General features: G+C 45.5%; 1 protein-coding gene across 5 annotated transcripts in view; it reads right to left on the bottom strand.

Moving 5' to 3' along the window:
* lrp1ab (low density lipoprotein receptor-related protein 1Ab) overlaps positions 1-23,416 on the bottom strand; it is a 256,132-nt gene that overhangs the window by 8,260 nt on the left and 224,456 nt on the right. For 3 of the 5 annotated variants that reach the window (XM_063208181.1, XM_063208182.1, XM_063208185.1), the window contains 23 exons: positions 22,811-22,927; positions 20,028-20,147; positions 19,569-19,691; positions 19,055-19,180; positions 18,348-18,464; positions 15,343-15,449; positions 14,508-14,640; positions 13,371-13,493; positions 12,715-12,837; positions 12,016-12,156; positions 11,307-11,444; positions 10,929-11,048; positions 10,356-10,633; positions 7,911-8,089; positions 7,078-7,184; positions 6,294-6,413; positions 5,493-5,669; positions 4,296-4,433; positions 3,541-3,708; positions 2,050-2,211; positions 1,558-1,729; positions 1,309-1,410; positions 30-100 (listed from right to left, as the gene is read on the bottom strand). In XM_063208181.1, coding sequence (XP_063064251.1) covers positions 30-100; positions 1,309-1,410; positions 1,558-1,729; positions 2,050-2,211; positions 3,541-3,708; positions 4,296-4,433; positions 5,493-5,669; positions 6,294-6,413; positions 7,078-7,184; positions 7,911-8,089; positions 10,356-10,633; positions 10,929-11,048; positions 11,307-11,444; positions 12,016-12,156; positions 12,715-12,837; positions 13,371-13,493; positions 14,508-14,640; positions 15,343-15,449; positions 18,348-18,464; positions 19,055-19,180; positions 19,569-19,691; positions 20,028-20,147; positions 22,811-22,927 — 3,162 coding nt within the window. The remainder of the gene's footprint in view (positions 1-29; positions 101-1,308; positions 1,411-1,557; positions 1,730-2,049; positions 2,212-3,540; positions 3,709-4,295; positions 4,434-5,492; positions 5,670-6,293; positions 6,414-7,077; positions 7,185-7,910; positions 8,090-10,355; positions 10,634-10,928; positions 11,049-11,306; positions 11,445-12,015; positions 12,157-12,714; positions 12,838-13,370; positions 13,494-14,507; positions 14,641-15,342; positions 15,450-18,347; positions 18,465-19,054; positions 19,181-19,568; positions 19,692-20,027; positions 20,148-22,810; positions 22,928-23,416) is intronic. The other 2 variants (XM_063208183.1, XM_063208184.1) reach the window with 1 other exon arrangement.

Genomic DNA, 23,416 nt, shown 5'->3' with positions numbered 1-23,416 from the left:
TTGTAGGCTACATGTATATGTCTACTTACTGGTCTGGCCGCCGGTGCCTGCCACAGGAGACACATCTATACAGCGGAAGCCGCCCCATCCGTCCTGACACCTGTTCACACATAATCGAGGAGACAAACAAGGACATGAGAGGGCAGCACATCCAAGGACTCAAAGAAAAGGGTTTTCTAGCCAAAACTAAAAATTAGTGGAGGAACAGGGATAATCTGGATTTTCTTTACACACGCATACATCATTCATCATCAAAACAATAACTTTTGTGCAACATCACATCTCAAAGACTCAAACACTGACTGGGGCCCCTGGTGGCTGCTGATTGAAACTCCAGTGTGTAAAGGGAGCAGGCAGCAGTGACCCACTGACCAGCATCACTCACTGATGCACTACTCATAGACATACTCTTTCCTGTGTAACACTACAAGACATTGTTTCTGGATTAGTAAATTCATGTTGGATGGATAGAACAGATCATCATATTGAAAACCACACTTGGTCGACATGATATGGACCTTTTCCATGTGACGGCACAAACCTTCGATTCAATGCATTTGAAGCAGGACAAGTAGCATCCGGTGCCTACACCTCACTGTTATCTACGGATCCAGTAGTCATTTTTTCCTAGCCTGATTATCATCGACTTTCAAATCTCTACGAGACTTGGTCTGACGAATAGCACAACAATTAACATTTCCCAAACGGCTGTGGTCGACCTGCCTCCTTTGGTTTGCTAATGGCTGTATGCTTCCCTAGAAAGTGGGAGGAGCTCCCGATTTTTTGGCAACACAGAAACAATATTGTATTGCTCTTGGCCTGACTAGAGGCAACTAGTGGTGTTGCGTCACTAAAGGTGTTGTGTCACTAGGAGGGCACGGCCTGGCTAATTTGTAGCTTCTTCACTTCAAAACGGAACTTGTTCAGCATAGTTATGAAAAAGGCCATTTCTCAAAGCTCTACATACAGTTCCTGCACTGGGACAGTTGTGTTTGTGTGTTCAGAGAGTGCTTAGATTAGAAGGTTGCTTCCAAATAAAATGTATGGCAAAAAAGCCGCACTCCCGGATCAGTTTCTTGCAGTTTTAATACTGGGTTAGCATGGCAGACTGACAGACGTTTCGGCCTAAGCCTTCTTCTGCGTCTTTACTACAGTAAAGTAAGAAACTGATCCGGGAGTGCGGCTTTTTTGTCATACATGAACTTTGCTGTTTGCTCGCACCCAAAGACCTTGTGAGAAACTTTCCGGAGTTGAGCGCACTTTCTCTACTAAATGCTTCCAAATAAAATGCATAATTATTATTATTACCTGCACTGGGGCAGCGATGTGCGTGGGTTCACAGTGCACTGGCCATTCTGGCAGAAATCAGAACAGGTGTAACAGCTGGGCAGAGATCTCCCATTGGGACACCTGCACATGCACACATAGACAGACAGACAGACAGACAATCAGACAGACACAGCACAAGCAGAGTGAAAATATGTAGCAAGAGAACAAAACACTTCCAATCAACGTGCATGTGTGTGCGTGTGTGTGTGTGTGTGTGTGTGTACTCACCTGCAGGTGATCTCTCCAGCACTACTAGTATCACACACCCCTGCTCCGCAGTACTGGCATTGGTCCAGCTCGCAGCGTTGCCCGTGGTAACGGAAGGGGCATCGGCACTGCTGCGTCCCATTGGCCAGCTGAAGGCAAGTGCCACCGTTTTCACAGAAGCCCTCACACAGACCTAAGGCAACACAGAAGAACGCCTGTCAGTCACACATACTGCGTACTGTACACACACATTGTATATACTGTGTCTGAATACACAGAAATATATGTACTGCACATTGTGTCCCTAAAAGGATGTAGCTCAGTGTGACAGAATACCATGTTTTCTCTTCACTTGCCAACATCTCAAGTCTACTGTAAGTTATACATGTGATCCCTGCAATGCATGATGGTTAGGGGGACCATAACTCTTACGGTACTGGCACATGTCCCTCTGAATATTGTGTCATAACTGCAATGCATGCTGGTTAGGAGGAGGACCAGAGGACCACTTACTGAACTGGCACATGTCTCCCTGGTACTCCTGTGGGCAGCTGCAGATGGGCTGGTTGCCAGTGCTGACCGTGCAGGTGCCGCCGTTCTGGCAGTAGTCCGCACACGTCTGCAGATTACAGTTGGAGCCAGTGAAGCCCTTTAGGCAGCGGCACGTAGGGGCGCCTGCAGTGCGGAGGGAGACAGAGGACAGGAGAGAGGGAGAGAGAGGTGTAAGACAGGGAGACGGAGGAGAGGAGAGAGGGAAACGCAGAGAGAGAGAGGAAAGACAGGAATGAAAAGAGGAGAGGAGAGAGGGAAACGCAAAGAGAGGCAGAGGTAAAACAGGAGAGAAAAGAGGAGAGGAGAGAGGGAAACACAGAGAGAGATAGGTAAGAAAGGAGAGAAAAGAGGAGAGGAGAGAGGGAAACGCAGAGAGAGAGAGGTAAGACAGGAGAGAAAAGAGGAGAGGAGAGAGGGAAACACAGAGAGAGATAGGTAAGAAAGGAGAGAAAAGAGGAGAGGAGAGAGGGAAACGCAGAGAGAGAGAGAGATAGGTAAGAAAGGAGAGAAAAGAGGAGAGGAGAGAGGGAAACACAGAGAGAGAGATAGGTAAGAAAGGAGAGAAAAGAGGAGAGGAGAGAGGGAAACACAGAGAGAGATAGGTAAGAAAGGAGAGAAAAGAGGAGAGGAGAGAGGGAAACGCAGAGAGAGAGAGAGAGAGATAGGTAAGAAAGGAGAGAAAAGAGGAGAGGAGAGAGGGAAACGCAGAGAGAGATAGGTAAGAAAGGAGAGAAAAGAGGAGAGGAGAGAGGGAAACGCAGAGAGAGAGATAGGTAAGAAAGGAGAGAAAAGAGGAGAGGAGAGAGGGAAACACAGAGAGAGAGATAGGTAAGAAAGGAGAGAAAAGAGGAGAGGAGAGAGGGAAACACAGAGAGAGAGAGAGATAGATAAGAAAGGAGAGAAAAGAGGAGAGGAGAGAGGGAAACACAGAGAGAGAGAGGTAAGACAGGAGAGAAAAGAGGAGAGGAGAGAGGGAAACGCAGAGAGAGAGAGAGATAGGTAAGAAAGGAGAGAAAAGAGGAGAGGAGAGAGGGAAACACAGAGAGAGATAGGTAAGAAAGGAGAGAAAAGAGGAGAGGAGAGAGGGAAACACAGAGAGAGAGATAGGTAAGAAAGGAGAGAAAAGAGGAGAGGAGAGAGGGAAACACAGAGAGAGATAGGTAAGAAAGGAGAGAAAAGAGGGAAACGCAGAGAGAGAGAGAGATAGGTAAGAAAGGAGAGAAAAGAGGAGAGGAGAGAGGGAAACACAGAGAGAGATAGGTAAGAAAGGAGAGAAAAGAGGAGAGGAGAGAGGGAAACGCAGAGAGAGAGAGAGATAGGTAAGAAAGGAGTGCAGTTGGTCCCTACAGTGTGTGTGTGTGTTGACAGCACATGCGTTGATCTCGCAGCAGTGTGTGTTTGTGTGTGTGTGTGTGTGTGTGTGTGTGTATGTGCGTGTGTGTATGTGCGCACCTGAGGGCGAGGGTGAACAGGTGCCTCCGTTCTTGCAGTAGCCGATGCATGTGTTGATCTCGCAGCGCTCTCCTCTGTAGCTGGTTTGGCAGCGGCACTTGGGCTGGCTGTTGGGATTCAGGAAGCAACTGCCTCCATTCAAACACTGCAGGGTACACGTGCCCGGACCTGATCATCAAAAAAACAAAAAAACAATCAGAGAGGGCAACCTGGCCAGTGCTAGGTAGGCAACAAGCGGAGAAAAGAGAAATATGGGGGTGGGTGGTTATTTAGTAGACGAAAATAGACGATTCGAAAATAGGTAATAGACAACAGTATAAATAGACAATAGAATGAATGCAACAAAGGAGAACAGATGGGAAGAGATGATAAGAGAGGGGAGGAGGAGAGGATTGAAAAAGAGAGGAGTACATACCAGGTTGTGTAGTAGGTGGAGGAGAGAAGTGAAGTGAAGTGAAGTGAAGTGAAGTGAAGTGAAGAGAAGAGAAGAGAAGAGAAGAGAAGAGAAGAGAAGAGAAGAGAAGAGAAGAGAAGAGAAGAGAAGAGAAGAGAAGAGAAGAGAAGAGAAGTGAAGTGAAGTGAAGTGAAGTGAAGTGAAGTGAAGTGAAGTGAAGTGAAGTGAAGTGAAGTGAAGTGAAGTGGAGAGGAGAGGAGAGGAGAGGAGAGGAGAGGAGAGGAGAGGAGAGAAGAGAAGAGAAGAGAAGAGAAGAGTAGTGTAGTGTAGTGTAGTGAAGTGTAGTATGAGTAGTACGCACCAGGCTGTGGAGTGGTTGGAGGGACCTCCACACAGGTGCCGTTGTCTTGGACGTGATTATTGGGGCAGATGCAGACCGGCCCAGTGGGGCTCAGCAGACACAGCCACTCACACTTCTTCTTGTCACATGGGTTGGTCACTGCAATGTAACACACACACGCACACGCACACACGCACACACGCACACACACAGAATAAAAGAGGAAAATATGTTAAGTGTTTTAATATATAATAATAATAATAATAATAATAATTCATTTTATTTAAAAGCGCCTTTCAAAAAACTCAAGGACACTGTACAGAGAGAGGCAAAATAAAACAAGACAGATAAACAGATTGTAAACAAAAAATAAATATATAGAAAATAAATGAAAAAAAATAAAAAAAAAACTAAAAAAAAACAAAATACAGTTAAAGAATCATAAAGAATAGGCTAATTGAAATAGATGAGTTTTAAGTCTTGATTTGAACAGGGGTAAAGACTCAATGTTGCGGATGTCAGGGGGAAGCGCATTCCACAGCTGAGGTGCAGAGCAACTGAAAGCTCTGTTCCCCATGGTGCTGAGACGGGCAGAAGGGACAGAGAGGAGAATGGAGGAAGAGGAACGGAGGGGGCGGGAGGGAATAGCAATATGAATAAGATTAGATAGATAAGGAGGGGCAAGATTGTGGATAGCCTTGAAGGTGTGGAGAAGTATTTTAAAGTGAATTCTAAATTTGATAGGGAGCCAGTGGAGATGTTGGAGTGCAGGGGTAATATGGTGACAGGAAGGGGTTTTAGTTATGATGCGGGCAGCTGAGTTCTGGACCAGTTAGAGCTTGTGGAGAGATTTTTGAGGGAGACCAAAGAGGAGAGAATTACAGTAATCAATGCGAGAGGTGACAAGACTGTGTATAAGGATGGAGGTAGAATGGGAGGTACTAAGGAACTAACAAACACAACTACATGTACACATATAGCTGTACACAGGCTCCCTGACACACAAACACACACACTCAGACAAACACACTCATGCACATTCTTATGCACTGTACACATCTGGGGTGCACTTCTCGAAACCACAGTTGCTAAGCTAACTTCATTAGCTACTTTGTCATTTTCCATGCAATTTCCCATTGGCAACTACCCAAGTTGCTAACTAGCCAACAACAACTCTTTCGAGAAATGCACCCCTGTACACACACTGTAAAGACTTACTCTCCGGCTGCTTGTAGCGGTGGTAGAGGACGATGTCTGTGGCGTGGTTGATCCCCGTGGTCAGGTTCTCAACAGAGCCATGGCCAAACTTGTTCACTCGGAAGACTTGGTTATTGATGTAGGTCACACCATAGATGTGGTCCTCAAACACGTCAATGCTGAACGGGTGCAGGAGATCTAGGAGGTGGTAAGTGAATAAAGAAGACTTGGTTATTGATGTAGGTCACACCATAGATGTGGTCCTCAAACACGTCAATGCTGAACGGTTGCAGGAGATCTAGGAGGTGGTAAGTGAATAAAGAAAATGAGTTATTAACTGTGCCTGTGACGCTTTCACAATTGAGTCTGCCCTGATGAAGGCCACACCTTAGCCGAAAAACATGTTGGCATTTTTAACTTTTCTATGATGATTTAGACATTTAGATAAAGTTATTTAAACTTTTTTGGAAGAGTGCCTTGGATACTTCAACTTCAGAGTCATTATAGTACTTGCAGCAAGAAATATGTACTGTGATCGCAAAAATTCACTCCAGCAGGAAATCGTCATTTTGTGTGCAATACTTGCTGAATACTTACTGTATGTACTATGCTATGTCCACATGCAGTAACTGTTGGTTAGTGCCAATTTCTACGAGTGTCTGAATGTTAATTGCTAAAGACGAGTGCCTGCACACTACTTGACTTTACAGATTCAGTTTTTCTCAAAATAAAATCGAATTGTCCAAGTAATCCTGTGGTTACAAGTACCTGCCCTGAACAGTAGTTTGAACGTTTTGCTTAGAATAAAATGCTTCACTCAACTGTTTGCGACATGAGACACGGCAATGTGGGGGTCTGATCCGTCCAGTCGCACAGTGCCGATGATGGAAAGCTTGGCGTCGGCCCAGTACAGACGCTCATTGAAGTAGTCCACAGTCAGGCCTGTAAAGAGGGGAGAGATGAAGAGATACCAAAAGGTTAAAGATTAAGACCAAATGGCCTGCATATACAGTAGTGATCAATGTAATTGAGACAAATTAAGATGAAGACAAAAAAAGACTTCATACAATATCACACAAACTAGAATATAACAAACACATCAACAACAATAGCACTAATAGCAACACTAATCCTACTAGTACCACTTCGGTGCGTTCACAGTATTTGATAAACAGCACATTTCAGGGAGTAAACCCAATATTACAAAATCACAATATTTAGTTTAATATTTTTTCTGAAACCAAATAACACTCTTTACCAAACAAAGGGAGAGGACTTCTGTGTAATGCAAAAAACAATTGATCGAGCTTTTGTGAGGGACTTCATGAGAGTGCTTTGGAGTTTTTCCATCTTTCACCTTTCAAGAAACTGTTTCCTACGCCACCATTCAATGACCTGAGTAAGAGGGCAGTTCACAGTGTTGCCAGATTGGGCTGTTTCACGCCCAATTGGGCTGATTAGGATGGCCGTGAGTGGGTAAAAATGGCATTTAGCAGAAAAACCCGCCCAATTTTTGCCATAGAAATCAATAGAATTGGGCGGGATTTTGAGCATTTTTTGGGCTGGAAATCATCAGACTCATCTGGCAACCCTGGCTGTACTGTACCTGTGGGCCACTGGATGTTGTCGTGGACCAGGGTCTGCCTCATGGTTCCATCCATAGCTGCCGTCTCGATCTTCGGGTGGTTGCCCCAATCCGTCCAGTACATCCGCCTACGTATGTAACAGACACAGACATACAATATTCAAGAGATATAGATATACATAGATACGAGATGCAGAAAAGAGAAAAGATAAAGATATAGATAAGAGAACAGATATATGCAATATCAATCTAGTATTTGGATAAATGGTTCTTCTAAATGGCCATTCACGGCTATGGCACACATATAAACTCAAAAACTGTCAAGTTTGTAAATTATCTGCATTAACTGCATTTTGTGTATTGAGTATCAAATGTTCTCTGCATCTTCACCCCGACAACGTATGGCATATAAACTTAAAGATCGACTGGTTTATAAACCCTCCATCTCAATCTCTACCTCCATTCTCCACTATGGGCTAAGCTACTCGCCTAGTATGGCATGACATGATCATACCCTCTCTGTGGATCCACTGCTATGGCATATAAACAGACATGTTTGTACTCAAACTGTATAACGTCTGCTTTGTGTTAAGCATGATGATAATCTGTCTGAGTCCATGGTTATGGCATATGAACTTGTATGACAGTATGACCTATAGAGTACCATGCCCTCGGTGTGGCTCCATCACTATAGGATATACAGGTACATGTAAAAAATGACAGGTCTCCACTATGGAATAAACATCATTATAACCTCTCTGTGGGTCCACCGTTACGGTGTATTAACTTCAAAACTGACAGGTTTATACAGAGCATGCTCAACAAATCCCGCGAGACACTGAGTGAGAGCATACCCTCTCTGTGGATCCACAGCTATGGCGTAGGGCTCGTCGATCATGCCGGAGATGAGTGTCTTGCGGTGCTGGCCGGATATCTGGGCCACCTCGATCACATCTCGACCCGAGTCCGTCCAGTACAGATTGCCGGCCACCCAGTCCACCGCCAGACCGCGAGGCATCTTCAGGTTTAAGATCTGCGGTTTTGGAGACAGAATTAGGAGAGGTGAAGTTGGGACTTGATAAAGAAAGAAATAAGTGCAGTGCACAGGGCCCAATTAGTCTTTTTAAAAATGTTGTATCAGATCGTCATCAGCCCTTCCTCTTCTTGTGTATGTTTTTGAACCTTCACTAATATAAGTTGGGCCTCTATGTATTATTTTTCAGCTGTCCTCACAGTAAAGCATTGCTAACAGGAATTAAGAGTTGGAGAGAGGATTTAATATTATTGAGAAGTCAGTTAAATGTGCCTACAAATGTAAATGCACCTAAAAAGTCATACTACGGAAGTAGAACAAAGTCCTTCAACAGCTTGACAAAGGCACAGCCTCATACAAAGCATTGGTACCGTATCCTACCTACAAAAGCACAATTGTGGACTCTGTTCAGAATATTAAAAAAACAACAACCATCCACCTCATCATAATTCGCAGCTTCATGGGTGCATGCTGTGCAGTATTTGTTCAAGGAAGGCATTTGTAAAAGGTTGCACGATGCCAGACCTTTCCCCCCCAGGACTGCAGCCATTCACATAATAGCACACTGGGCTCCGGGCGCTAGCGAGCAGCTAAACATCATTGCAGGTGCGTGACCTTGGCAACGGGGCACACAGTACAAAAGCTCACAGCTCAGCACTGCAACAAAGGACAATGGCGTGCCAGGAATCTACCGCAGCAGCCAGAGGCAGTCTGCAGGGACAGACTATGACTCCACGAGCCCCTGGGCCAGATGAGGCCACCCCCTCCATCAAAATACAGTAGTTAAAGGTAGGGCTGGGTAAAATAATCGAGTTAATCTATAATCGATCGAATTGAATCGAAATTCACATAATCGATTCACAGGGCACAAAATCGATTTTTTGGTTCTTTTTCTTTTTGTTCCTTTTTGTTTAATTTAAGTCTATGGAAAATACCCAGTAGGTATTAGTCAATTAGGCCTAGGCCTACTTATTACAAATTAGCAATCTGTTAACAATGTCCATCCACAGCCCTTTCACATTTTTATCTAAAAACAGGCAACAGCATCTTTTGGGGGAAATCCAGGCACCAAGAAGCGAACGGATTTAATTAATCGATTCAAAGCCCTAAGAATCGAAATCGAATCGATACAGGAACATGGCTGCGATACCCAGTCCTAGTTAAAGGGGCACAATGTAGGATTACGTAGTTTGTGCGGCATGCCCGTCCCAAAAGCTACACCGTCATGAAAAAATGGTGTTTAACTAAGCTTGCTGTGAGAATGTTTTTCATCACAGAATGGCACCAGTTGATGCGAATGTGAATATGTATCTGGCGGTATGTATGTGTTTCCCACGACGCTCGTTCGGGTCGCTCTTTCAAAAATTACATTTGGGTTTCTCTGACAGTGTACCGTGAAAGTGGTTGCGAGAGTCATCGTTCACTTACTATTGACTCAAATAAGCATTGTCTGACTCGGGACAGTGATTAATTAAACTTTGAATCCTACATACTGGCCCTTTAAAAGTACAAGTAGTTAAAAGTGCAAGAACATTTGAGGACATAAATATAGACCAATAATGAAGTGGGATTTTTTGTAGCGCAGAGGTTTGGGCATCTGGGCCCCCTTCGCTCTTGGGCCCCTTGGCATGGGCCCAGTAGTCCTGTGCAGTTATCCGTCCTTGGCAGTCTTGCACCACGCAAGCCATGCAGGCTGGCCTGACTCCTGACTCCTGCCCTGCCCATCTATTTTGGGAGCATGGCCACAGGAGGCTGATGGCCTGGCTGAACTGCTCTGTGCAGTGCCATGACCTGGCCCCATTGTGGCTAGACACCCTAGCTATCGGGCAGTGCCATGCCAGAGATTCTTTTAGTATATAGAGATATGCCAATGTAATAGGTTGCTATGGGCACCTAACATGACCAGGTTCTGGTCTGCCTAAAGGGGCGTGTCATAATACTCCTAGCATTGAATAGAACAGTCCTTAGGTCTGCCTAGGTCTGCCTAAAGGGGGATTTCCCCCCCTCCCCCTTGCAATAATAGAACCCGGAAACAATGGGCCAATGGAACCTCTCTCTTTACTCTCTCTGACCATGCCATGCCTCTGCCTGATCCCAAGATGACTTCTGTGTGTGTGTGTGTGTGTGTGTGTGTGTGTGTGTGTGTGTGTGTGTGTGTGTGTGTGTGTGTGTGTGTGTGTGTGCCTGTGTTTTACAAGGATAGTCCAGTGAAGAGTAAGACAGAAAATGAGTGAGCCACGGCCACTACTCCAAAGGCACCACCCACCTGCAAATTGCTGACGGGGTCCTCACGAGGGCCCGACGTCGACGAGGAGGATGAGGAGGCGGTGGCCGAGGGCAGCTCGTAGGAGGAGATGCTGCCCGTGTGCCAGTTGGTCCAGAAGATGCGGTTGGTCTTCACCATCACGTCCATTGACTCGATGCGCACGTTGGCGTTGCCGCGGAAGGCCTGCTCGTACACCCAGTTGGGCACACCCGGGTCCAGGCTGCGGATCTCGTTGTCGTCCGCGATGTACAGCACCTGCCGCTGGGCGTTGAAGGTGCCTTGAGTAGCGGAGGGAGAGAGAGGGAGATGGGAAGAGAAAATAAGCAGTGAGAGAGGGAGAGAGGGAGTGGGAGGGAAAGGGTGAGGGGGGAAAGAAATAGATGGAGAGAGAGAGAGAGAGAGAGAGAGAGAGAGAGAGAGAGAGAGAGAGAGAGATGAAAAGAGGAAAGGAACAATGACAGAGGGAGAGAAAGAGAGAGGAAAAAGACAGTGAGAGAGTGACAGAGATAGATAAACAGATTCTACATAAATAACACAATATTAGGCCAGTCATGACAAGTCATTTGACCTTACCATTGACCTTGCAGGTGTCATTGATCTTGGTGAAGTGCTTGTGGCAGCTACACTTGTAGGAGCCTTTGGTGTTGTTGCAGATCTGGGAGCAGGTGCCAAACACTGAGCACTCATCAAAGTCTACAGTATGAAAGAAAATGGAAGAGGATTAGCACATAAGAATGAAAACAACATATGATTTAGGAATTTTGTCTAATTCATGTCACATGTTGTAGACCAGCACTTGATGCAGGGACTATGAATTGGCCTGAATTAGCATGAGTTGACTACACTGTGTGTGTGTGTGTGTGTGTGTGTGTGTGTGTGTGTGTGTGTGTGTGTGTGTGTGTGTGTGTGTGTGTGTGTGTGTGTGTGTGTGTGTGTGTGTGTGTCCGTTACCGTTGCAGATGTTGGGTGCCACTGTGCGGAAGCCGGGCTTGCAGGAGCAGAAGGAGTCGGTGCCGTTGGTGACACAGTGAGCCTCATCTCCATCACCACACAGAGTCTTATTGCTCTGGCAGTCATTCACCACCGTGCCTGCACAGAAAGAAAGAAAGGAAGAAAGGAAGGAAGAAAGAAAGAAAGAAAGAAAGAAAGAAAGAAAGAAAGAAAGAAAGAAGACACCTCGCTGATTAAAACCCAAGAGCAGACATAAAAAAAGCAAATGCCCTTGGACACCTTGTGTTGCCATGTTAACTGGACATTGATGCTATGCCTGAGGATGGCAGATAAACGAGAATAATTATGGAAAACAGTTGTTCCATACAGGAAGACTGTCTTGTCTCAAGAAGACTTGAACCCCTTCACGCAGAGCCTCTGCTATAACAATACAGTCAAAATGATAAAAAAAAGTAATGCTATCATAATCAGTGCTAATAGACCTGTTGACAGGCTCATCTACGTACGTATTTATATTAGTATTTTTCAACTGGGCTCTACAGCCCCCCAGGAGGTATTAGAGAACACTATTGTTTTTTTAATATTAAGATGGGTGTTGGCAGGCTTATGATGAGGTCAAGGGGGCGTTGGGATACTTAACATGAAGTCAAGGGGGCATTTGTTCAAAAAAGGTTGAAAACCCTTTGATGTACATTAATGCTTATCACACCTTTCTCTTTGGTGCAGTTGATCTCGTCAGAGCCGTAGTCCTCACAGTCGTTGAAGAAGTTGCAGCGCAGGCTGTTGCTGATGCACTTGCCCGTGCTGCACTGGAACATGTTCTTGTCGCACTTTGACGCCTTCTTATCTGCTGGGAGGACACAACAAGAAGGTACAGTAGTGACAGCTCAGTGTTTGCACCCAATAAAAATGACAAGGAGGTAGAGTGACACGGTGCTTACACACAGCAGGCGCGAGACGTCCACTTAATGTGTCCGGCATCAGTCCGAAATGGTTACAATACATGAAAACAGATCATGCCTTGCATACAGGTTGTGCGGTATAAGCGCGACGCATGTCCGGCCCCGCATTTCAGAAGTTCAGAAAAACACTGCAAACTTTGTTCTTTTTTTCTCATTTTATTTATTGGATCAAAATAAGAAAAATAGAACAGTAAGCAGTGTGCAGTGTTTTCTGCGCTTCTTGTTGTGAACAAGACAACTTTACCAAAAGAGCTACAGAGTAAGTGTAAAGGACCTATGGTGAGGAGAAAAGTAACCCTTCACATGGACGGAGACATTGCGCACATCCAAGATGTCTCCTGTCAACATGGAAAATCTAGAAATAAGTCAAAACATAAGTAAAAAAAAAAAAATCTAAGGAGTGTGTAAACCTAATAAACCAACCCTCTGAGGGATGCTATACTCACCACAGTGCATCTCATCAGAGTTGTCTCCACAGTTGTCCACCCCGTCACAACGTTTGACCAGACTCAAACACACGCGGTCGTTTGTGCAGCGGAAACTTCGGGTAGGAGGACACTGGAAGTCTCCTGTGCAGAGAGAGAGAGGATAAAGAGGAATAAAATGTGAGCTAGGCCTGGGAAATGCTTGCCTGCAGGATACGCGTGTTCACAGGCACATTTCGTACACGAATGAGTTGTCATGCGTATTTTATGGCAATTTGGCGCACGGAAGAACGTCTGACACAAGGTACGCAGATGCATGTGTAGTACGGTGCAATGTTGTGTGTGTCGCGTGCATGCGTGTGTGTATGATCCATTGCTCGAATTGTCTTATTTACATTCTCTTAAATACCAGCTGTGTGTGTGTGTTTGTGTGTTTGTGTGAGTGTGCGCATGTGTGCGTGTTTATGTGCACACCTTAAGAGTGTGTGTGTGTTTGTGTGTTATAGTGGCACTCGTTGGAGCTCTCAGGGTTGCCTCCACAGTCATCTGTGTGTGTGTGTGCGTGCGTGTGTGCGCGCTCATGTATGTGTGTGTGTGTGTGTGTGTGTGTGCGTGCGTGTGTGTGTGTGTGTGTGTGTGTTGTACAGTAAGAGTGTGTGTGTTTCAGCGCCACTTACTGCAGGTCTCAGGGTTTTCATCAGAGTTGTCTCCACAGTCGTCCTCTCCATCACACTTCCAGGCCAGCGGCTTGCACAGGGTGTTGTTACACTGGAACTCATCTGGGGGGCACTGTCTCCCCACTGACAACAACCAAACGCAGGGAAAGAGGCAGAGAGGGAAGTAGAGGGACAGAGAGAGAGAGAGAGAGAGAGAGAGAGAGAGAGAGAAAGAGAGAGAGAGAAGGGAAGAACAGAGGAAGAAGAAAACGAAAGACGAGAGAATTAGCTCTATGTGTCAGGCCTTTGCCACTGTTTATTATGACAACCGAATGCAAAGCGTAACGCTAGCAAAATCGACACAAGGTGACATCAGAGAGTAGGCACGCACCCCACCCTTCCGCTGGCATCCATGTAGTTGGCATTCATGTCATAATAATCCCAATACCCCCTACTCTAGATCTATGTTTGCAACCCCCCACCGCCAATATTGTCCATTAATAGTGCTACATTTTAAATAGAAATTCACAGGAAACGCAAACACATTTATTAACCACAGACGTGAATATTGAATCACTGAATTTTGTTAACTATTAAACCTGTGGTGTTCCCATTTTTATGCCGTCCCTTCTGTCTGCGACCTCACAGTGTCTCCTAGGAGTGTAGATCACAGCCTCCATGACCATACGATTCAATATCGATATGTTATTATTCGATGCAATGCAATTCCATTATTTTCGATACGATACAATAAGATCCAATTCGAGTTTTTTCCAATGACTTTTCCACTTCTACTTTGCTATGGAGCTAGGGTATTGGGCAGGGGCCAGCAATTCGATTATTTTCGATACTTAAGAATGCCCCATGATACCATGCGATTCAATTCAATCATCAAATTATATTGAGATATATCGATACATTTCGATTATTATTTACACCCCTAGTGTCTCCACCACGAGCCTCCTCTAGGGCTCCCACCCCAAACCATCCTCCTGTAGCACCCCTCCTCCGCCCATGGGGTGCCGTGGGGGGGTGGGGGAAGGTCACTAACAGGGCGCCTGGAAGGATGCTGATAACATAATTTGTGATTTTGGGGGACCAAAATTTGAATCTTTCATGGGGCCCAACACTTTTAGCGGCGTCCCTGCCTCCACCCACCGGTGCTGTTGCAGTGTTCCTCATCACTGCCGTCCATGCAGTCTGCGTCCATGTCGCATCTCCAGCGGAGCGGGATGCAGTGGCCGTTCTTGCACTGGAACTGGTCGCTGTCACATTTGGGTTCACAGCCAACCTGTGGAGACCACAGAGCACAGACACACAAACATGTTTCAGCCCATTTTTGTTTAAATTCATTACATTATTACATTATGCTACACTTACCTGACGCTCTTATTCAAAGCGATTAACAGTTTTTATTCTTCAGGGTATTGGTTGCAGTCCATGGAGCAATGTGGGGTTAGGTGCCTTGCTCAATGGCACTTCAGCCATGGATGGAGGTGTATGAAGAGGTCAGCTGGGATTTGAAACAACAACCCCCTCCCTAACAACCAGGCCACAGCTACATCCACCCAGTTCAAATGTGATATCTTGGTTCCCAGCCAACATAACAGACTCTGACACACATTTGTGACTCTTCTCACACATGAGCTCAATATGCAGTACAGTGAATTGCAGAATAATAGCAGAGGTCCCATGTCCCTACAGATACACTTTTGTCCAAATGAAAGTATGCGCTAAATGTGTTGGATGCGTCATCATATGTACTGCATGTACCTGATCTGATTCATCAGCACAGTCGCGGTCTCCATAACACTTATTCATTTAATATTATTACTATTTTCATTATTACTATTATTATTATTATTATTATCATTATTATTAGTAGTAGTACTATCATTATTAATAATAATAATAATAAGTATTGAGTATTATTATTATTATTGTTGTTGTTGTTATTATTATTATTCCATGTCATGTCATGTACAGTATGTACCTCATCTGATCCATCAGCACAGTCGTGGTCTCCATCACACTTCCACCGGCCAGCGATGCAACGGCCATTCTGGCAGGCAAACTCACTCTCCGAGCACTTACGAGGAACTGAGGAGAAAGATGGAGGAAGAGAGGGTGTGCAGGGTAGAGGAGAGAGAGGGAGGGCGAAAGACGGTAGAGAGAGAGTGAAATAGAGAGAGAGAGAGAGAGAGAGAGAGAGAGAGAGAGAGAGACAGACAGAGAGAGAGAGATCGCGAGAGAGGAGGTAATGGAGAGCGAAAAAGAGGAGGTAGAGAAGAGCAAAAGAAAGAGAGACAGAGAGGGAATAATGAGGAAGATAGATGGAGTGAGAGAGAGGGAGAGAGAAAAGGAAAGTGAGAGGAGGAAGGAGTAGAAAGCTTTTAGCATCGCTAGTCACATTCACAAGTACTCCTGTCTGAAAACATCATCATCACCATCTCAGGGAAAGAGCACTTAACCTCGCTTCTACTAAAGGGGACAAAAAGGATGCGCACACACACACACATGCATGCGCACGCACACGGACACACGCACACACACACAGAAATGCACACACATACACACCACAGGCGTAAAAAAATAACACAAAACAAAGCACGCCACAGTCTCCCTCTAGTGCAACTCGGAGAAAGACTGTAACACTCGAGAAATAATAGAGGAACTCTAAGGCCACTTAAAGTAACAGACACAGCCAACATGTCTGCCTGATGGCATCACTCACTCACATGCTCTACGCAACAACAATGACTGTGACATATGTACAGTGGCACACTGCTGTGACAACAAATGAGTGCTGGATGAGAGAAGCAGAGGAGAGGAGGATAGGAGGAGAGGATTGAGGGAGGAGGGAGGGGGTAGAGGGTTGAGTCGGCCGTTTCACACTGGCTCCGTTTGTTGACGCTGACGGATACAGGATCTCATTGACTTCACAAGGGGCGATTTCAAAATGCATTCTGGGTCTTATCAAAAAGGGGAGTCCAAGGCACTCTTCTTGTTTAAAACTATTCAAAGCATTTATTTAAACATGGCTATTAAGTTTAAAAACATGAGAGCAGAGACCCACGCGTAGCGACGGGGAGCCCTCTTCAGAGTGCATTCTGGGTCTGTTTGTTCTGACGGCTCTGTGGCCTCCTCCAAAACAGTTCAGAATCTGAACAGATCTGTCAGCCAATCAGACCGCGTGCTTTAAACCAGTCTTTCTCAAAGTGGGGCGGAAGCCCCCCTAGGGGGGCGCGAAGGTATTGGAGGGGGGGCGCGTGAAGTCATTCTGCTTTGAACACATTCACTTTACATTCAATATATTCATTAATTTATTCACTAATATGTAGAGAACATCATAGGAAGGCTATATACGTGTATATTAGGCTTTAATAAACGTTACTAAGGCCTATTTATTTTGTATTTTCATAACCATTTTGCTCAAGGGGGGGCGCAGACAGATACCCTTCCTCTGAAGGGGGGAATGGCAGAAAAAGTTTGAGAAACACTGCTTTAAACAAACATGGAAAGGCAACTCTCCCATGTGTCAGACACACCTACAGTAGCATCAGGGGCCAGTGTTTAAGAGTTGTGAATGGAGGAGGAGGAGGAAGAGGAGGAGGAAGAGGAGGAGGGACAGGAGGATGAGGAACAACCTACCTCTGCTGTGGGCCAGAGAGGGCAGTGTGACATGAAGCATAAATATAAGATGGAGTGAGATGTGGCAATGGTCAACATGCGTTCACAACTAGTTCACAATCAACACACACAGGTGTCAATATCATACCAACCTTGGTTGCATTACATAGACACGAGTACATTCATGCACACACCAACAAACATGATTGCATAGTGTACATGATAGATATGTGTACATGCTTGCACCAGAGCAACACACACACACAATTGCATACATATTCACTAAGTTGGACATCTGGGCATTTCTCATGTTTTCAACAAAAGTAGGCGCCTCATTTGGGGGAAAGCACAGGAGGAGAATCGCTCTGTGTGAAGAGGTAATGGATGAGTATGAAGATAAGTTGTCGGGATATGGTAAGAAGCGATATCTATGGAAATTGGGATGCGATTGGCATTGAAAAATACCCCTACAAAATCACTGTATGTGCTGTTTATCTCCCCATTGGCGTTAAAGTAAACAGAAACTTTTAACACAGACTACGATTTCATGTGGTGGACACAGAGCCGGTGGGCCCATAACGCTCACTACACTCTGTGCGTAAGGCCGGCCATCCATTATAGCGTTACGTTATCGCAGCTCGACGTATTGGATACCCCAGTGTCAACGCACTGCTACTACAGCTCGCGTGGCCCAGGAGTTATATACAGGAAGTATATCAATCTACATTTCTAGCCATTTTTATCGAACCAACTGCCCCTAAATTACAGTTCAATATGCTCTTACCGACCTCGGCACATGTGTTTTTTTCACACACAGCTTGACCTCGTGTTGTTATACTTATGGTCATAATGAACATAATCATTTGAACCCAGGCATCATAAGCACATGCATCATCAACCCCACACTCACCCAGATTCAACTTGGACAAACAAATATCAATTCACACCACCCAAGCCTTTAATCACGCACATCCACATAAACAAGACAGACAGACAGACAGACACAGGCACCACACGTATACTCAGGCACCACACATGCGCACACACAACATGTCAGAGCTAAGAGAGCACTTTGGACTCTGACCGGGTCATCCCGGGCCTACAGTATTACTTGGCATTCCCCCAGTGTTCTGTTGCCAAGGTAACAGTCACAGGAGAGCACTTCAGTGACCGTGTTGCCCGAGCAGCTTACCACAGCTCTAATGACACACACACACACACACACACACACACACACACACACACACACACACACACACACACACACACACACACACACACGCACACACACACACACACACACACGCACACACACACGCACACACACCTCCTCATCTTAAGTTGCACAGACAACCCAAAGCAGCTTACCACAGCCCTCCTCGTCTGAGTTGTCCCCGCAGTCGTTGTCATAGTCACACTGCCAGCGTCCGGGCACACAGCGGTTATTCTTACAGCGGAACTGGTAGGGCTCACACGTACGCTCATCTGCAGCGGGAGAAGAGGAGGGCAGAGGAGAAGAGGAAGGGGAGGAGTAGAGAGGTGGAATAGGGAGAGCAAGGACAGAAAAGATGTAGAGAGATGGAGGTGGTGGTAGAAGAGGAGGAGCAGAAGAGAGGTGGAATAGGGAGAGGAAAGACAGAAAAGATGGAGAGAGGTGGAGGTGGAGTATGGCCAGAGAAGCAGAAAGGTGGAGGAGGGAGAGCAAAGGAGGGGAGGAGATGCGAGAAGGGATGGATGTGACATACAGTAGTATGGTCAGAAGAGCAAAGAGTAGGAGGAGCGTTAGTAAAGAGAAAAAAGGCAGACGACAGAGGAGCAGAGAGTTACAGTAAAGAGCAGACAGAAAAGGAGAGAAAAAGAAAGGTGAGTAATGAGGGGGAGGAAGGAAAGGGAAGAAGGAAAAGAAGAGGTGGAGGCGGCGCAGTATGAACAGAGGAGCAGAGAGGAGGAGGAAGAGGAGGAGGAGATGACGGCACAGTCAATACATTTTGCACTGGCTTGATCATATAGTCCATTTTTCGTTCCATTTCCCAGAATGCTCTCTGCTGGCAGAGGTCAGAGGTCGCGTGACTCACCACACTCCTCTTTGGGCTCATCAGAGGCATCGCTGCAGTCGTCCTCTCCGTCGCATTTCCAGCGCGCAGGGATGCAGCGGCCAGAGTCCTTACAGCGGAACTCATCCACGCCGCACCGCACCAGAGCTGCAGAGAGAGAGAGAGAGAGAGAGAGAGAGAGAGAGAGAGAGAGAGAGAGAGAGAGAGAGAGAGAGAGAGAGAGAGAGAGAGAGAGAGATGTGATCGAGAGAGATGTGATCGAGAGAGAGAGAGAGAGAGAGAGAGAGAGAGAGAGAGAGAGAGAGAGAGAATTTTAGATGACTTCAAAACACTCTGGATATGTGCAACATTTGTCATTGAATTATGTGTGTTCACTGTCCTGTTATTGAGCAATGCATGCTTATTGGGCATTATTTACAGTATTTCACTCTGTTATAAAGTACACAAGAGGCTTGGGGGTGGGACAGTACACATTAGGCAATTATGTAATGAAAAAAAGAATGGGGGGGGGTACTAAAGCAAGAGAGAATCTTACAGCAATCTGGAGGTTCGTCAGAGCCATCCACACAATCGTTGTCGCGGTCGCACATCCAGACGCGCGGGATGCAGCGCTTAGTGATGGCGCACTGGAACTGGTTAGGTGCGCACGTCACCTCAGCTGTGGGAACAAGTTAAAGGCAGAAGGCAAAACTTTTAAAAAACAACAAATAGATTATACTGAATGTAGCAGCCCTGTGGTATAAGCAGTTGTTTCAAACAGGCTAATGCACCCATTCATAAATGAGTTCACTGCCTGTGGAGTCCCAGGTTCGAGTCCAGCCTGGGTGATGATCCAACCCTATCCCCCATTCAATCCTCCCACTATTTCCTGACACTTCTTCACTGTCTTATCCAATAAAGGCGTAAAAAGCCCATGAAATCAATGTTTTAAGTAAACAAAACAAAATTTTAAAGTAAATGAAACCAAAAAATGGTAAAGCGGTAAGGGACTCACGGCAGTCCTTCTCGTCCTCCCCGTTGGCACAGTTGTTCTGGCCGTTACAGCGGAAGATGCCGGGGATGCAGCGGCTGGGCTGGGAACACTTGAACTGGCTGGGCAGGCACACGTGGATGTCTGGAGCAGGACACGGGAAGAAGAAGAAGAGATTTAAAGAGACACATTTAGACAGACACATGGATGTCTATGGAGAGAAGACCAAGATGGAGGCACTGAGAATATAGTGAAGGAATAGAGTATGAAGGGGGAATGGAGGGCTGTGGGAACACCCAGCTTAACCACACATAGATGCAGGGCTGTAACCAGACATTTTAAAATACAGAGGTCAAATACTGCATGCTGTACTGTATATACTGTACATTTAGAATGCTTCAAACACTTAAGTCAAAGTTTGTTTTTATTAATCACTGCCTTGATGATAAATGGGAGTGGCGCATACAGACTGAATTTATCATTGCTGATCATATATTGATTTTCATCATAGATACATTTTTCATTATTGAAAAAAATACAGAGGACATGACCTCTGTGTCCTCAATGGTAGTTACGTAGCCTAGCGCAGCCAGACCCGTACAGCAAAAAGCTGTAACAGGGTCTAGGAGGGCTGGGCGGCAGTGTGGGCGGGATAAACGGTTGCTTCAGCACTCAACGTCACGCAATAGGATGGTGGAACAACCAATCCCCACACACTTCTGTGTAACGTCACAGCTGTCTTTCACAACCTACACGCGACACGCCCCTTTATAGGTGCAGCGGCAACTTCGAGCCGTCGTAGCAGTGAATTCGTGTGATGACCACAGCCACAAACAAGTTTCCTAATAAATCGTGTTTTCACTTATACAGTTCAAAAATGCATCGTTTTCAACCACATGGCCCTCCTTGATCAATCAGCGAAATGTCGATCAATGTGGGGCTTGTTAAATGGTTATATTTATGATTGTTGTCAACATGTCATGTTCGGTGTTAGCTAGCTAGCTGTATACCCATAACTAATACATGGCTAGCCGCTAGCTCGGTAGACTAGGTGTCATTCCCATCTATTTAGTAAGCGACTTACAGACTTTCAAAGCTCCCAAATGTCTCGTTTTTAATGACATGGATCTTATTAGAATTTGGGGCAGGCATATAATACAAGGCTGGATACCTAGCTCTGTTATTGACGACAGGTTAGCTAGCCACTAGCGAGGGCCTCTTTGTAGGTGAAGCGGCAACTTCCAGCCGTCGTAGCAGTGAAAGCGTGTGATGACCACAGCCACAAACAAGTTTCCTAATAAATCGTGTTTTCACTTATACAGTTCAAAAATGCCTCGTTTTCAACCACATGGCCCTCTTTGATCAATCAGCGAAATGTCGAGCAATTTGGGGCTTGTTAAATGGTTATATTTATGATTGTTGTCAACATGGCATGTTCGGTGTTAGCTAGCTAGCTGTATACCCATAACTTTCCCTGATTGTCGCTCCCAACGCAGGACGCTCCCCGGTCAGCTCGCTCCCACTAGCCAGACTATCGATCCCATCTATTTAGTAAGCTACTCAAAGACTTTCAAAGCTCCCAAATGTCTCGTTTTTAATGGCATGTGTCTTATTAGAAATTGGGGCCGCAATTTCATTCTAATAAATGCTCAACTTAGCTTACCGAGCTAGTTTAAAACATCGAATGATCAAATGGTAATGTGTTGAGATCTATTTGTGTCCGATAAGTTCATGGTGTATTATTACATCAATCCAGGTCAGCCACGAAATGTAGGCCTATTATCATCCAGGCTTTTTAAATTAAGTAAACACTTTCGTGCTGTACGTAGCACGGACGGACACCATGCTTCTTCTTAGAAAGTTTCCTGTTTACTAGGTAGCCCGGCCCCCCTCGCGATGTGATTGGCCCTGTCATCGGATAACTTTCAGCCTCGCAAAACAACCGGGGTCCGCAAGACTGCCCCCGGGAGCAAATTCAATTTGCGGTTGATAGGGGCGTCTAGATTTCTAGGCTAGTAGTTACGGCCATGCATACATGTCTCCATGTAGAGGAGGACAGGAAATATGTAGTCATTGAGAACATACTGTAGAGTACATGTATATAAGAGAAAGAGGGTAAATGAAGGGGAATGGAGGGCTGGGAACATTTGAACTGTCTCGGGAGGCACACGTGAATATCCATGGAGAGGTGAGCAATATAAACAGTGAGAGTACAGAGGGTGGAACATGACAGAGGAAGAGAGGAGGGATATAAGAGATGGAAAAGTAACAGAAAACAGGTACATATGGATTTCTGGGTGGGTAGAGAGAGAGAGAGAGAGAGAGAGAGAGAGACAGAGACAGAGACAGAGACAGAGACAGAGACAGAGAAGGGTGAGCGTGAGAATGCACACATGGATGTCTGGAGAAAGACCGGCAAGTCCATGACCTTGGACACATGGATGTCTGCACTGACAAGGGATGAGCAATGAGAATGCACACATGGACATCTGCAAAGGCCAAAGAAGGTTAATGAAGTGAGAATCCACATATGGATGGATTAGAAGAGAGAGCATACTATAGAGAGAAGTAGAGGGGGGAGAGACAGAAATGGAAAAGAGGTAGAAAATGTATTTGTGTATGTGTGTGTGTGTGTGTGGGGGGGGGGGTACACTGACTAAAGGGGAAGAGGGAGACAAAGAGTGAGAGATGAAGAGAGGGCCAGCCAATATCAGATATAGAGAGAGCGAGAGAGAGAGAGAGAGAGAGAGAGAGAGAGAGAGAGAGAGAGAGAGAGAGAAAGAGAGAGAGAGCGAGAGAGCGCATACCACAATTTTCTTCGTCTGAGTTGTCCTGGCAGTCGTTGTCTCCATCACAGATGTAGGCGGGGTTAGTGCAGATGCCCGTGGCACACTGGAACTGACCTGGCCGACACTTGAATGGAGCTGCAGAAAGAACGAAAAGAGAAAGAGGTGATTTACACTACAGTCTACCATGAAACATACTGTTTAACCCATTTTACCCTAAGCCCTTTTTGGGAAAGGGTGCCCTCTGTCTATTACGGTAAATCCTGAATATCTCAACCTCCATCCACATACAAATATGAAATAAGTTGCATTTAAAAGCTAGGACCCTCCCTTCTAACATGTTCAATGAAATCGCTCAAATCTCAAGAACCTGAATGCAGCGTATATGTGTCCCCAGGCTATAATGGGTTATATACAATAATAACTACGGAGATGACTAACTGCAACTTCAATAAACTCATTTTCACTCTAGCGAATGGGTGGGTAGAGAGATATCAAGTCAATTGCTGTTTTTTATGGGGGGTGGGGCCTAACACGTTGATCTGGTATGTTTGTTGTTCACATGGACAACGAACTCAATTTTTTATGGCTCTTGAAAAATCACTTAAATGTTGGAAAAAAACAGGC

Source organism: Engraulis encrasicolus, chromosome 10 (genome assembly GCF_034702125.1).
Source record: "Engraulis encrasicolus isolate BLACKSEA-1 chromosome 10, IST_EnEncr_1.0, whole genome shotgun sequence".
Classification (NCBI taxonomy): domain Eukaryota; kingdom Metazoa; phylum Chordata; class Actinopteri; order Clupeiformes; family Engraulidae; genus Engraulis; species Engraulis encrasicolus.
Note: the sequence above shows the minus strand (reverse complement) of the source record. Positions and strands in the feature narration are given on the sequence as shown.